The sequence below is a fragment of the Hibiscus syriacus genome, unplaced genomic scaffold (genome assembly GCF_006381635.1).
Source record: "Hibiscus syriacus cultivar Baekdansim isolate YM2019G1 unplaced genomic scaffold, ASM638163v2 tig00110634_pilon, whole genome shotgun sequence".
NCBI lineage: Eukaryota > Viridiplantae > Streptophyta > Magnoliopsida > Malvales > Malvaceae > Hibiscus > Hibiscus syriacus.
In genome coordinates, this window is record NW_024062807.1 from 405,570 (window position 1) to 417,639 (window position 12,070).

The following is a 12,070-nucleotide window of genomic DNA, read 5'->3' on the forward strand; positions in this document are numbered from 1 at the left end:
CCTTGGTTTATGAACGTTTTTGCTTTGGATTTGTTGTCTTGTTGTTGTTGTTTGCTTTGATTCTGCTATGCGATATTTTTTGTCTATTCCTAACCACATGTATTTCTAATTCGCATGCTTTAAAAATAAAGCAAGAAATAAATCAAACATCCTAGGTTTTGAATGAAATTTTGAAGTCGGCTCTAATTTCTTGCAGCATCACAGTTTAGTTCTAAAAGAGATACTCGAGTTCCCCTTCCTAGTGCCCCTTGGCTTGCCAAACCACTAAAGCTGATGTTATGAAACCATCATGAGTATTTCTGGGTAATAATCTGTTTCTTTTTGCTCGTGATGACGAATAGGTCTCTATTATACCTTTACGGGGAGACTCGGCGGAAGTCCTGCTGCCTGCTTCGAGATCAATTGCAATGGCGAGAAAACGTCTCGAGAGACTTCCATGTGGTGGTGGCTCTCCCCTAGCTCATGGTTTAAGCATGGCATGCACATATGGTGAATCCCTCGATTTGTGGCTCGGATTTTACCGAAACGATATCTTTTTAACGTGTTAATGACATATCAATACATATTGGATGCCCTTGCCATGTTATTCCACACTGAGTTTCGAGCTCATGGCTTAGGGTTCATGGGAGTTACAGTCCGTGACTTCTGTGAATGTTGATAAGATTTTACATGTTGATACAAACCAACACTTTCCCTTGCTAATTACTTCATCAACTTTAATGTTATCAGGCAGTCGGGGTTGGGTTAAATGCAGAGAAAAGTGGTGACGTGGGACGCGTAATGGTCGTGGCCGTTACCGACGGAAGAGCCGATATATCGCTGAAGCGGTCCACCGATCCGGAAGGTGATGCCCCTAGGCCCTCGGCTCAAGAGTCGAAGGTACATTTTGACATTATATCTACTGATAATATATTTATGACTGTAAAAGGCATGCTAATCTGCTATCGAAACGGATATGATGATAACGATTTCCGGCCATTACCGGACAGGGGACATGCCACATGCCGTCAAAATATTGTTCCGAACCCTTCATTTGAACCCTATATATCTCTTCTTGTCATCGACACCGAAAACAAGTTCGTTTCGACCGGTTTCGCCAAGGAAATCGCCCGAGTAGCTCAAGGTGCGTCGAAAGGGACATCTATTCCCTTTTCATGAATGCAGAACGCAATGGAATATCATCTCATCGATTTGATCTTGTAGGGAAGTACTGTTATTTGCAAAATGCTTCCGATGCTGTCATCTCAGCTACAACGAAGGAAGCATTATCCGCTTCGAAAAGTTCGTGATTTCGAAGAACTATCGACTTTCACCTACTCGACGATGCATATAATCTACCCAAATGTAAGACATTACACTAGTTTCATTCCAAAACTAGACCCGAAACACTCATTGAACCATGCCCATGTCTGCATTTTGTGTGTGTGTGTGTCCAACATCTTCCCCCTGCATCTCCATTGTTCAGTCATAAAACAGAGATTTATGGTCTTCGAAACGACAAAGATCCTCGATAGGTGTCCGGAACATATTTAGATATGAATACAAAGATATATATATATATATATATATATATATATTGCCTAAGTTGGTTTATGCTCCCTTGACCTTTCACTCAATAAAGCATTATATTCCTTGCTCAGGCTGTTATATTTCTCGCTTAGGTTCTTGAAAGCTTCCCTTCTCTCTTCTGCCGTACGCTTCTTTGCCGCCGGTGTCTTTTCCGTCGTCGTCGTCATCTTCGACTTCTCGACACGAAGCTTCAGCGCTTCGATTTGCTTTTTGAGCTCCTTGATCTTCACTGTTTTCTCCACATGCTGTTTCTGTAGTGTTTCTAGCTCTGATGGTGCTAAAGATTTTCAAATGTCTTAGTTTGGTATAAGAAAAAAGGTTTAAATATGTTACGGGTTCATGTACTATTTTTAAATTTAAGATTTAGTCCTCGTATTTTTAATTTTGCGACATTGAGTCAAAAATTTGGTATCTTTTTCAATTTCATTTTTTTGTTTTACTGTTAACAACTAACTTGACAACTATAAAAAAGGATAAAATACCAAATAATAATGAAAAAAACTTTAAAAGCTTAAAAACTTTACTCATAATGTTTAAAAACCATAGAATAACGTTAATTTTTCAAAACAAAATACAGAATCTCAAAAACCAAAAATTAATTTGAAAAAAAAAAACCGAGGTAACCAAATAGAAAACTAATAATTAATGATAAAACTTAGGATAAATTATGTGTTTAGCACCTAAACTATTAATTTTGATTCGTTTTAGGATCTAAATTTTCAGTTTTTTCAAAATTATATCTAAAGTTCAGTTTTTGTTTCATTTTAGTACCGTCATCAAAACCTGTATTTTTTGTTTCATTTTAGTACTTGTTCAAAATTTAACGCTAAGTTTTGAAAAAAATAAAAGTTTAGGAATTAAAATGGACCAAAACTGATAGTTTAAGTACTAAACGCGTTAAGTTTTTAATGGCGGTATACTAAAATGAAATAAAAACTGAACATTAGGTATGATTTTAAAAAATTAAAAGTTTAGGTATTAAAACGAACTAAAACTGATTGTTTAGATATTAAATGCGTACTTTATCCTAAAATTCATCCAACCAAATACACTCCTACTATTAGGTCAATAATTAATGATAAAAATTAAATGTAGGTTGGTGTTTTTTTTTAAATTTATCGTTAACTCTTAATCTGACAACTATAAAAAAAAGGAAAAATAACTCATCTAGTCCCTATATCAGTTTGATCTTCTTCTTTTTTTATAACTGCTAGATCAACAGTTGAGAGTGAAATTGAGTGGGGATTAGCGGAAGAACCAAGATTTTCAAATAAGAAAAGTACAGGAACTCAATGTCGTTAAATCAAAATAAAGGATTAAATTCTAAAACTTTGAAATAAATAGTACTTAATGGATCTTTCAATAAAAGAAGTGTTTGAAAATATCAAGAATTTAGTACCTGGAGAACCGTAGGAGCTGCCGTTGCCACTGTCTTCCATGATGTTTTTTCCTGCAAACAATAATATATATATATATATATGTCAAGATCTTCCCTATACATAATTTTGAAAACTTTTTATATATTGAAGGATCATATCCGATAATTTGAACAAATACATATACCAGTTGAGAAAGAGAAGCCATGAAGATTACCTCAAAAGTTGAAGCTGTGGAGAGGCAGAGAAAATGTTGCTGAATAAGGTATTTATAAGCATGTATATAGGGTAAATTACGCATTCAATACCTAAGCTATCAATTTTGATCCGTTTTAGCATCTAAATTTAAGCTTTTGTTTGATTTTAGTATCCCATTCAAAATGTACCGTCAAATTTCGAAATTTTTGAAAGTTTAGATACTAAAATGGACAAAAACTGATAGTTTAGGTACTAAACGCGTTATGTTTTTGACAGAGAGATACTAAAATGAAATTAAAACTAAACATTAAGTATGATTTTAAAAAGATTAAAAGTTTGGATACTAAAACTGACTAAAACTGATAATTTAAGTATTAAATTCGTAGTTTACCTATATATATATATATATATGAAACGCATGCATGCATGTCAACAACGTGCATTTAAAACTAACCTTTCTTGAAAGGTCAACTGCCTTGTATTAATTTGAACCCTTTCAGCCTCTTGTATTTTGGACATGCAGACAGTGGGAGGACTTGTCTGCAATTGGAAGGTAACATTCAGGACCTGACACAAAATTTTATGTTAGGGAGTGAATTTGAACTTATAAAATTTTAGAGAGTAAACTTAAATTTATAAAATTTTAAGAGGTGAAAATAATTTTTTATTATAAAATACATAGAAAAAATCTAAAATATAAGATAATTTAAAATTTTCAAGAAGGGCGATTGCCCCCCTCCCTTGATCCATTATCTGGTGACACTAACACATGGTAAAGGAGGAGGTTTTGAAGATGGAAACAAGAAGCTCTGTGATGTAATTTAAAGTTTTCAAGAAGGGCGATTGCCCCCACCCGTCCCTTGGTCCATTATCTGGTGACACTAACACATGTTTGCGTCGTATGATCAAAGCGTCGAGTTTTTTCAAGGATTCACTCGGTTTAGGTGAAGCCTCAACCGTGGTCGGTATTCGATTCTATATTCGACTTCGAACCGAAATAATCAAAACGAGTTTCAAATTGTCCCTGATGACACTGAATCTGTAATGTTCTGTTAAGCAGATGACTTGGATTTCCCTCAACCAGATTCAGATTATAGAGAAAAAAATGGGGTTGTGAAGATCTCAACAATGGAGGATTAAAATCCATACCTCTAAATAAAAGTTCGATTTTTTTCGGATTTATCGATATTTTTAGTAGAATAAATCTCATATTCAAATTCAAAGCTTTGAATTAGCTTTGAATTTGAATCTTTAGTTAAGCTTCTTGATAAATGTTTTGCAATATCATACCTCGGTTTTATTTTCAAGTATATATTTATATCAAATTTACACAACAGCATGGTTATAGTCATGGTAATGGAAGGTCTTGTAGATGAAATGAGCCAACCATCTTGAAGCTGCAAAGCAAATGATGGCGGTCGATACGATCGCTGTTCTAGCCACCATCGACATCATGTTCTGCTTCGTTGCGGCAATGATCCCGATGGAAACAACCGACATGATCTGAAGCATTACTTCGAGTGCATTGAGACCTTTATACGCAGTTCTGCAGCTCTTGCAATTCACCACATGAGTCCAGTACCTGCACAGTTCCAAATGGAAGTCGAGGTCGTAGCTTACGTTTCTCAGTCGAAGGAGTGTCGGGTGCGTGTACATGTTTGTGTCAAGCAACGGTACTAAATTTACCTGTCCATCAGCTGTTCTCTAGGAGGGGACGGAAGAAGAGCTCCACTAGACTTCCCTTTCCAATCAATCTCACCGCCGGCATACTTGTTGAACCACCTCCGGATACCGACCACAAAGGCATCCGACTTTGTAGGCACAAAACAAGCCTTTTGCCAATTGGTAACCCCTATTTCCATTATCTTACGGTCCTACATTGAGAACAAAAGAGTTTCCATTAGAGTGTTGGACACTGGTCTGTGTCCGATACAAGAATGTTCGATTTTATCACCTCAAAATGAAGAAGATACAGATCAGAGTCGAAAAACAGATTCGATCGAATGTGAAACATCCATCTCGGAACAATTTTGTCAATCCAAACAGCAAAGTTTCTCGGGAAAGTCCAAATCACCCTGCTATTACCTGGACTAACCGGAACACACATAAAAATCAAAGAAAGACTTCGATTTGGTGGTGGTGCCTGCACAAATTGCTGTGTGAGTAAAAAAAACCACTGGCAAAACATAAAATAGTTAACCAGATGTTCTGGTTCGAACCTTTCGGGATTCAGAAGATGCTGCAGATCCATCTCCTTGATCAGCCATGGGATCAGTACCGTCATCGACGTAAGAATGAACGATGCAAGGTGCAATAAAGAACGAATTGGTCCCGTCCTGCTTTCCGGTGAAACCATTTATGTCCAACTTCTTGACTTGCATCTCATATGGTCTGCCCCCTTCTCTGTCAACCTTCACTGTGAACCAGAATGTACAATTTTACATGCATGAATTCCACATCTCGAAACACATGAAGAACTTCTTACCCTCGGGTTCCGGGATGCGTCCTACTCCGTAATGTGCATACGGAATATGAGCAGGATCCATAAGATTCTCGATCAAGATGTCATACCTGAGAACACAAAGTTAGTTTCTCGAACGAATTTCGGAAAACATCGATGATTTTACGCCGTGTATGCTACGCGGATTAGACGAGCTGCATACCCGTAAGGGATATCTCTGTTTCCCATTAGCTTTGTGTATGAAGGATCATCCAATGCAGGAAAATAAGGGGGCTTTTTCTTTGTTATAATATCTTTGTATTGAGGATCAGCATTTGGCCAAACCCATACAATATCATTCTGCACCGTGCTCGGATACACAGCCACACATGCTTTCTTGAATGTATGCACCTGCAAACTTGAAAACGAAGTTATATACGAGTTACTTTTTTTTTCAAAACCGTACCTAACGCGTTTTGTATTTAAACTATCAATTTTGATAATTTTATTACTTAATATTTCTTTTTTTTTTCAAGACTTAACTTTAAATTTTGAACGGGTACTAAAATGAAACAAGGGCCAAAGTTTTTAACTTGACATTAAAATGAAACAAAAATTAAATTTTAAGTATAATTTTAAAAAAATTAAAAGTTTAAATACTATAACGGATCAAAACTGACAGTTTAATTGTTAAACGTGTAATTTACCCATAATTATTTGATTACAACTAACGTAATAAATCTAAGATGATAGAAACAGTAACAAACAAAAAGAAGAGATTAAACACGATGAATACTACTTAAGAGAAAAGGGTTTACCGGGGGTGCATCGGAGGGAGCTTGAGGAATGAGTTTGCAGTCACCATTGCCACCAAAGCACCAACCATGGTAAACACACTGCAATCTTCCCCATTGATCGATTCTCCCCTCCGACAAAGGAGCCAATCTATGAGGACACATATCATCAAACACCTTCCATTCATTCTCATTCCTATCCCACCACACCACGAGATCAAGCCCCAATATCCTCTTCGCCTGCGGCTTCGTTTTATCCAAGTCACACACCGGCATCACCGGGTACCAATGTGAATACCAATCGAATTTCTCTTTCCCGTCGTCGTCGATCTCAATTTCCGGCAGAGGTGGCTCGACGGATTCCGTCGTTGGGGACGATGATAATGTCGTAAACAACCTGGATTTCGATGGGTTTCTGTGAAGAGGATTGAAAGATGATTTGATCCCAGATTTCAACAAAAAGGTGGGTTTATGAAATTGGGTGTTAGTAGTTAAAACGCTCGGTGCAGAAACAATGGAAGAAGAAGCTCTGAGAACGTCCATGGCTGATGATTTTCGTTTGTTTCTTCTTCTGCTTTAAACTCCTATTTAAGCTCACAAGCTTGAGTAACGAAGGGAGAAAGAAAGTGAGCAAATGAAAATGAGTGATGAGTTGACTCGTAACTTCTCTATGAAAAGTTGACTGGGAAAACAGCAGTGAGCTCTGTATGGCTAAAAATGAAGGGTGAGGCTTCATTTTTTTCTTCGAGTTTCTCTATCGTTCATGTAGTAATCTTTGAATTTTCTGATCACATTAATTCTTCAATTTGACTTTTACTATAACATGGGGTAAATTATGCATAGTACCTAAATTATCATTATAAGTCCATTTTAGTACTTAAACTTTTAAAATTTTCAAAATCATATTTAATTTTAGTTTTTGTTTCATTTTATAATCCACCGTTAAAAACTTAAACAAATTTAGTACCTAAATTATCAGTATTATCCGTTTTAGAATACACTTTAAAAAAAATCAAAACCTAACATTAAATTTTTAACGGGATACTAAAATAAAACAAAAACTAAACGTTAAGGATAATTTTAAAAATTTTGAAAGTTTAAATATGATAGTTCATATACTAAACTTGTAGTTTATCCTATAATATATTAGTCCGTCACTCTAATAACATTATGACATCATCATGAGAGTGAGTATTTGATGAGGTCGAATATTTTTTTTTGAAAATTACTCAAATTTACATATATTATTATATATGGTCCCTAAAATCATTTAAAATTTTGAGAATGAAATTAAAACATTCAAAAGTTTAGAGATTAATATAGAATGAAGGTCATAATTTGAGGATGACTTTGAAATATTCAAAAATCAGGGATCAACTTAAAATAAAAGTCATAATTACAAGATGAAATTTGAAAGTTTAAAAGTTTATAGACCAATTAAAAATATGAGTCATAATTTGGGGATGTTTAGTGTAATTAACTCATTTTAATGTTATTTTCTACAAGCTTGAACTAAAAAATTTCCTAAAATACACTTTTTTGCTTTAAGCACCTAAATTATTTTTTTTATCAAAATAAGTTCTTAAGCTATTATATATAGCAATATTAAGTACCTAAATTATTTTTAGGTCAAAATAAGACCTTATGACTCTTTTTGCTTTAAGCTCCTAAATTATCTTTTTGTCAAAATAAGTACCTAATTTTGTGTGACGTGTCAATATCTTATTGGCCGAAAATAATTTTCTAACAAAAAAATAAGACTTAAAATAATTAAATAAAATAGTTTAAGTAATTAATTTGACGAAAAATAGTTTAGTACTTAAAAGCAAAAAAACACAGTTTAAATACTTATTTTTACTTTAAACCGTTTCAAAGTAAAGATTTCTGGTGATAAAATATTAATAAGAGAATAAAAAAATCAAGAATCGATAAAATATAAAGAATTACAGTTGAATGATCAAAATGAATAAAATATAGATTTGAAAGACTAAATTATAAAAAGAAAAAATTTATGTTTTATTAAAGAAAGTCAATCTTACATACAACGTAAAGGGTGTATACTCGCATCAAATTTACACAAAGGCGTGGTTATAGTCATGGTAATGGAAAGTCTTGTAGATGAAATGAGCCAACCATTTTGAAGCAGCAAAGCAAACGATGGCCGCCGATACGATCGCTGTTCGAGCTGCCATCAACATCATGTTCTGCTTCACCGCAGCAACGATCCCGATGGAAATAACCGATACGATTTGCAGCAATACTTCGAGGGCGTTGAGACCTTTATACGCAGTTCTGCAACTCTTGCAGTTCACCACATGAGTCCAGTACCTGCAGGATCCCGAGTCGAAATCGAGTTTGTATCTTATGTTTCTCAGGCTAAAAGTAACGGATGTGTGTACATGCTCTATACGCCGGAAGGATATATCTTCGTACTTAAGTTCCGATATATGCCGAATGCGGGTGTTGAATACATGTACTAGTGATGAGTAGGAGCAGTATAACAGAGTTACTAAATTTACCTGTCCATAAGCTGTTCTCTAGGAGGAGTTGGAGGAAGAGCTCCACTAAACTTCCCTTTCCAATCGATCTCGCCGCCGGCATACTTGTTGAGCCACCTTCGAAAACCGACCACTAAGGCATCAGACTTTGTAGGCACAAAACAAATTTTTTGCCAGTTCGTAGACCCGATTTCCATTATCTTACGCTCCTACATTGTGAAATAAAAATGTTCCGATCATGAATGTCACATGCTCGATGTGAATACCTATAATCGTATCTAAATACACGTTAATCGTAGATATCCGACACGAATACCTCCCGAAGAACAAAGAATCTGAACAAGACGAATACCTCAACATGAAGAAGATACAAATCAGAATCAAGAATCAGGTTTTGTCCAATGTGAAACATCCACCTTGGAACAATTTTGTCAATCCAAACACCAAAGTTTCTCGGGAAAGTCCAAATCAATCTGCTATTACCAGGACTAACCGGAACGCACATGAAAATCAAAGAAAGACTTCGCTTCGGCGGTGGTGCCTGCACAATCAAGGAAAGTCTGCAGTCGAATTTTATGCTACAACGGACAATACGGTCTGCCGGTTCAACCAGCTGATCTAAATAGCAACATAATGAAGTAAATATGAAACCTTTTGGGATTCAGAAGACGTTGCAGATCCGTTTCCTGGATCAACTTCGGGATCGGTATCAGTATCAGAACCGGCGAAAGCATGAAAGATGCAAGGTGCAAAAAATTTCATATTGCTCCCTTCCTGCGTTGCAGCATAACCATTTACGTCCAGCTTCTTGACTCTCGTCTCAAGTGGTCTGCCCCCTTCTCTGTCGACCTTCACTGCAAACCGAAACGTGCAATTTTAGATTGCATGAATCCTGTATCGTGAAACTCATCAATAACTTCTTACCTGTAGGGGTCCGAGTGCGCATTAGTCCATAATGTGCATACGGAACATGAGCTGGATCCATAAGGTTTTCAATCAGCACATCATACCTGAAAAATGCAAAGTTAGTTTCTCGAACAAACTTCACCGAGCATCGATGAGTTTTGTGTCCCCTATGTCACTCGGAGTCTTCGTTTTATTTGAAGTATTCATGTTCCGCAAATGTTAGAGAAATTTTCAACGAATAAACGAGCCGAAGAACTCGCGTACCCGTAAGGAATATCTCTGTTTCCCATCAGCTTTGTGTATGAAGGATCATCCAATGCAGGAAAATAAGGGGGCTTTTTCTTTGTTATAATATCTTTGTATTGAGGATCAGCATTTGGCCAAACCCACACAATATCATGCTGCACCGTGCTCGGATAAACAGCCACACATGCTTTCTTGAATGTATGCACCTGCAAACTTGAAAGCGAAGTTAAATACGAGTTACCCCTTTTTCCGATAACACGACACACCTACGCATCGCACGAATTCGGCAAACATAAACTACGACACAAGTTCGAAATTGTCCGAAGAGAAACAGTGTATATATACGCGCGCAAACACACAAGCCCTTTTAACTGAACCAAGTGATCAGTGATTATAATTTTTTCGATACATATATATACACACACACTATGTTAATCGGATTGGAGTGACCAGCAATGAATGTCATATGTCCAACACAGATATACTTTATATATATATAAATTTTTCCATACGTTTGCAGGGGAGAACATCTGAACTATGTCCTAATTTGTATAAAAAGTATTACAGAGGACAAAGATCTTGCATGTAACATGGTTTCTAAAATGTTTATCTTATCGAGGGATAAAGAATTTGTTGTCTCATAAGTAAGGTCTTGGCTCTCGATAAAATCGACACATACGTCTACAATCTACATAACGTCGGGTCTCAAACAAAAAGAAAAATGCGAAGTTCTCAACTTAAATACAAGATCTATTCTTAAGCTTAAACATCAAGTTTTGTTGAGGTAAGAAATGAGATTGTGATGGTTTTAACTGATCACCTCTTTTGATTTAAATGGAGATTCACGTACAATAATTCTATAAAAGATGTAGACTATAAATGAGCTAAGATAACAATGAATAACTTTAGAGATCGAGAGAGTCTAAGATCTTTTTTTAGTCTAGCATAGTGGTTTATGTATAAATTTTTAGTGTTGGTATCCGATTCATGGTAATAATGATTATCTATAGAGAAAAAATAACAATAAAAAGGGTTTTGTAAGAGATACGACAAGTTTGAATACTACCATTCAGAAAATTGAACTCAAAGAATCATTGAATGGCTTCGGTAGTTAAAGAGAATGTTCTTCTCTTTTAAGATTCTGGGTTAAAGCAACTGCATTTGAAGGAGTTTGTCCTTAATTAAAAGAGACTATCAACATACTACCTTGTAATAACATTGTTCAAGAAAATCAAACCCAAGATGTTCCTAACTATTACGGAAGAGTAGGAGCGATCATAAAACAATAACAAACAAAAAGAAGAGACTAAACATGATGAACATGACTTAAGAGAAAATGGTTTACCGGGGGTCCGTCGGAGGGAGCTTGAGGAATGAGTTTGCAGTCACCATTGCCACCAAAGCACCAACCATGGTAAACGCACTGCAATCTGCCCCATTGGTCGATTCTCCCCTCCGACAAAGGAGCCAATCTATGAGGACACATATCATCAAACACCTTCCATTCATCCTCATTCCTATCCCACCACACCACGAGATCAATCCCCAATATCCTCTTCCCCTGCGGCTTCGTTTTATCCAAATCACACACCGGCATCACCGGGTACCACTGCGAGTACCAATCGAATCTCTCTTTCCCACTCTCGATCTCAACTTCCGGCAGAGGTGGCTCGACGGATTCCGTCGTCGGGGACGATGATAAGGCCGTGAACAGCCTGGATTTCGATGGGTTTCTGTTGAAGGATGATTTGAACACGGGTTTTGATGGGATGTTGTGGAAGATGGGCTTATGAAACTGGGTTTTGCTTGTTGGAATGAATGGTGAAGGTACAATGGCGGAAGAAGCTCTCATGAGAACTTCCATGGCTGCCATTTTCGTTTGGTTTGTGTGGTTTAAACTCTTTATTAGCACGAGATTAAGCAGAGAGGAAAGAAACAAAGAGTGAAGGAAATTGAGGATGAAAGAGATACAGCGCTGAGCTTTGTGAACTATGAGGCTGAAAATGAATTACAAAAGAGTTGACATTCATTTGGAAGATGGCT

The 12,070-nt window shown here is 36.3% G+C and overlaps 3 protein-coding genes and 1 long non-coding RNA gene across 4 annotated transcripts; 1 reads left to right on the top strand and 3 right to left on the bottom strand.

Annotated features, from left to right (window-relative positions):
• Positions 1 to 1,539: 1,539 nt before the first annotated feature.
• On the bottom strand, positions 1,540 to 6,999 carry LOC120136632 (protochlorophyllide-dependent translocon component 52, chloroplastic-like). Its single transcript, XM_039152604.1, has 8 exons — positions 6,402 to 6,999; positions 5,807 to 5,994; positions 5,629 to 5,714; positions 5,363 to 5,559; positions 5,098 to 5,286; positions 4,830 to 5,017; positions 4,464 to 4,725; positions 1,540 to 1,567 (listed from the first exon to the last, which is right to left on the bottom strand). Exons 1-7 carry the CDS (start codon positions 6,918 to 6,920, stop codon positions 4,470 to 4,472), a joined length of 1,623 nt encoding a protein of 540 aa, XP_039008535.1. The 5' UTR covers positions 6,921 to 6,999; the 3' UTR covers positions 1,540 to 1,567; positions 4,464 to 4,469.
• LOC120136633 lies at positions 1,581 to 3,179 on the bottom strand. Its single transcript, XM_039152605.1, has 3 exons — positions 3,163 to 3,179; positions 2,969 to 3,019; positions 1,581 to 1,846 (listed from the first exon to the last, which is right to left on the bottom strand). Exons 2-3 carry the CDS (start codon positions 3,006 to 3,008, stop codon positions 1,581 to 1,583), a joined length of 306 nt encoding a protein of 101 aa, XP_039008536.1. The 5' UTR covers positions 3,009 to 3,019; positions 3,163 to 3,179.
• LOC120136637 lies at positions 4,696 to 9,090 on the top strand. Its single transcript, XR_005517359.1, has 3 exons — positions 4,696 to 4,816; positions 6,997 to 7,003; positions 8,874 to 9,090. It is a non-coding gene; the product is annotated as an uncharacterized LOC120136637 (long non-coding RNA).
• On the bottom strand, positions 8,374 to 11,962 carry LOC120136631 (protochlorophyllide-dependent translocon component 52, chloroplastic-like). The gene is made up of 7 exons (XM_039152603.1): positions 11,373 to 11,962; positions 10,046 to 10,233; positions 9,800 to 9,885; positions 9,527 to 9,729; positions 9,228 to 9,416; positions 8,897 to 9,084; positions 8,374 to 8,705 (listed from the first exon to the last, which is right to left on the bottom strand). The coding sequence occupies exons 1-7, from the start codon at positions 11,898 to 11,900 to the stop codon at positions 8,450 to 8,452; spliced, it is 1,638 nt and encodes a 545-aa protein (XP_039008534.1). The 5' UTR covers positions 11,901 to 11,962; the 3' UTR covers positions 8,374 to 8,449.
• Positions 11,963 to 12,070: the final 108 nt, after the last annotated feature.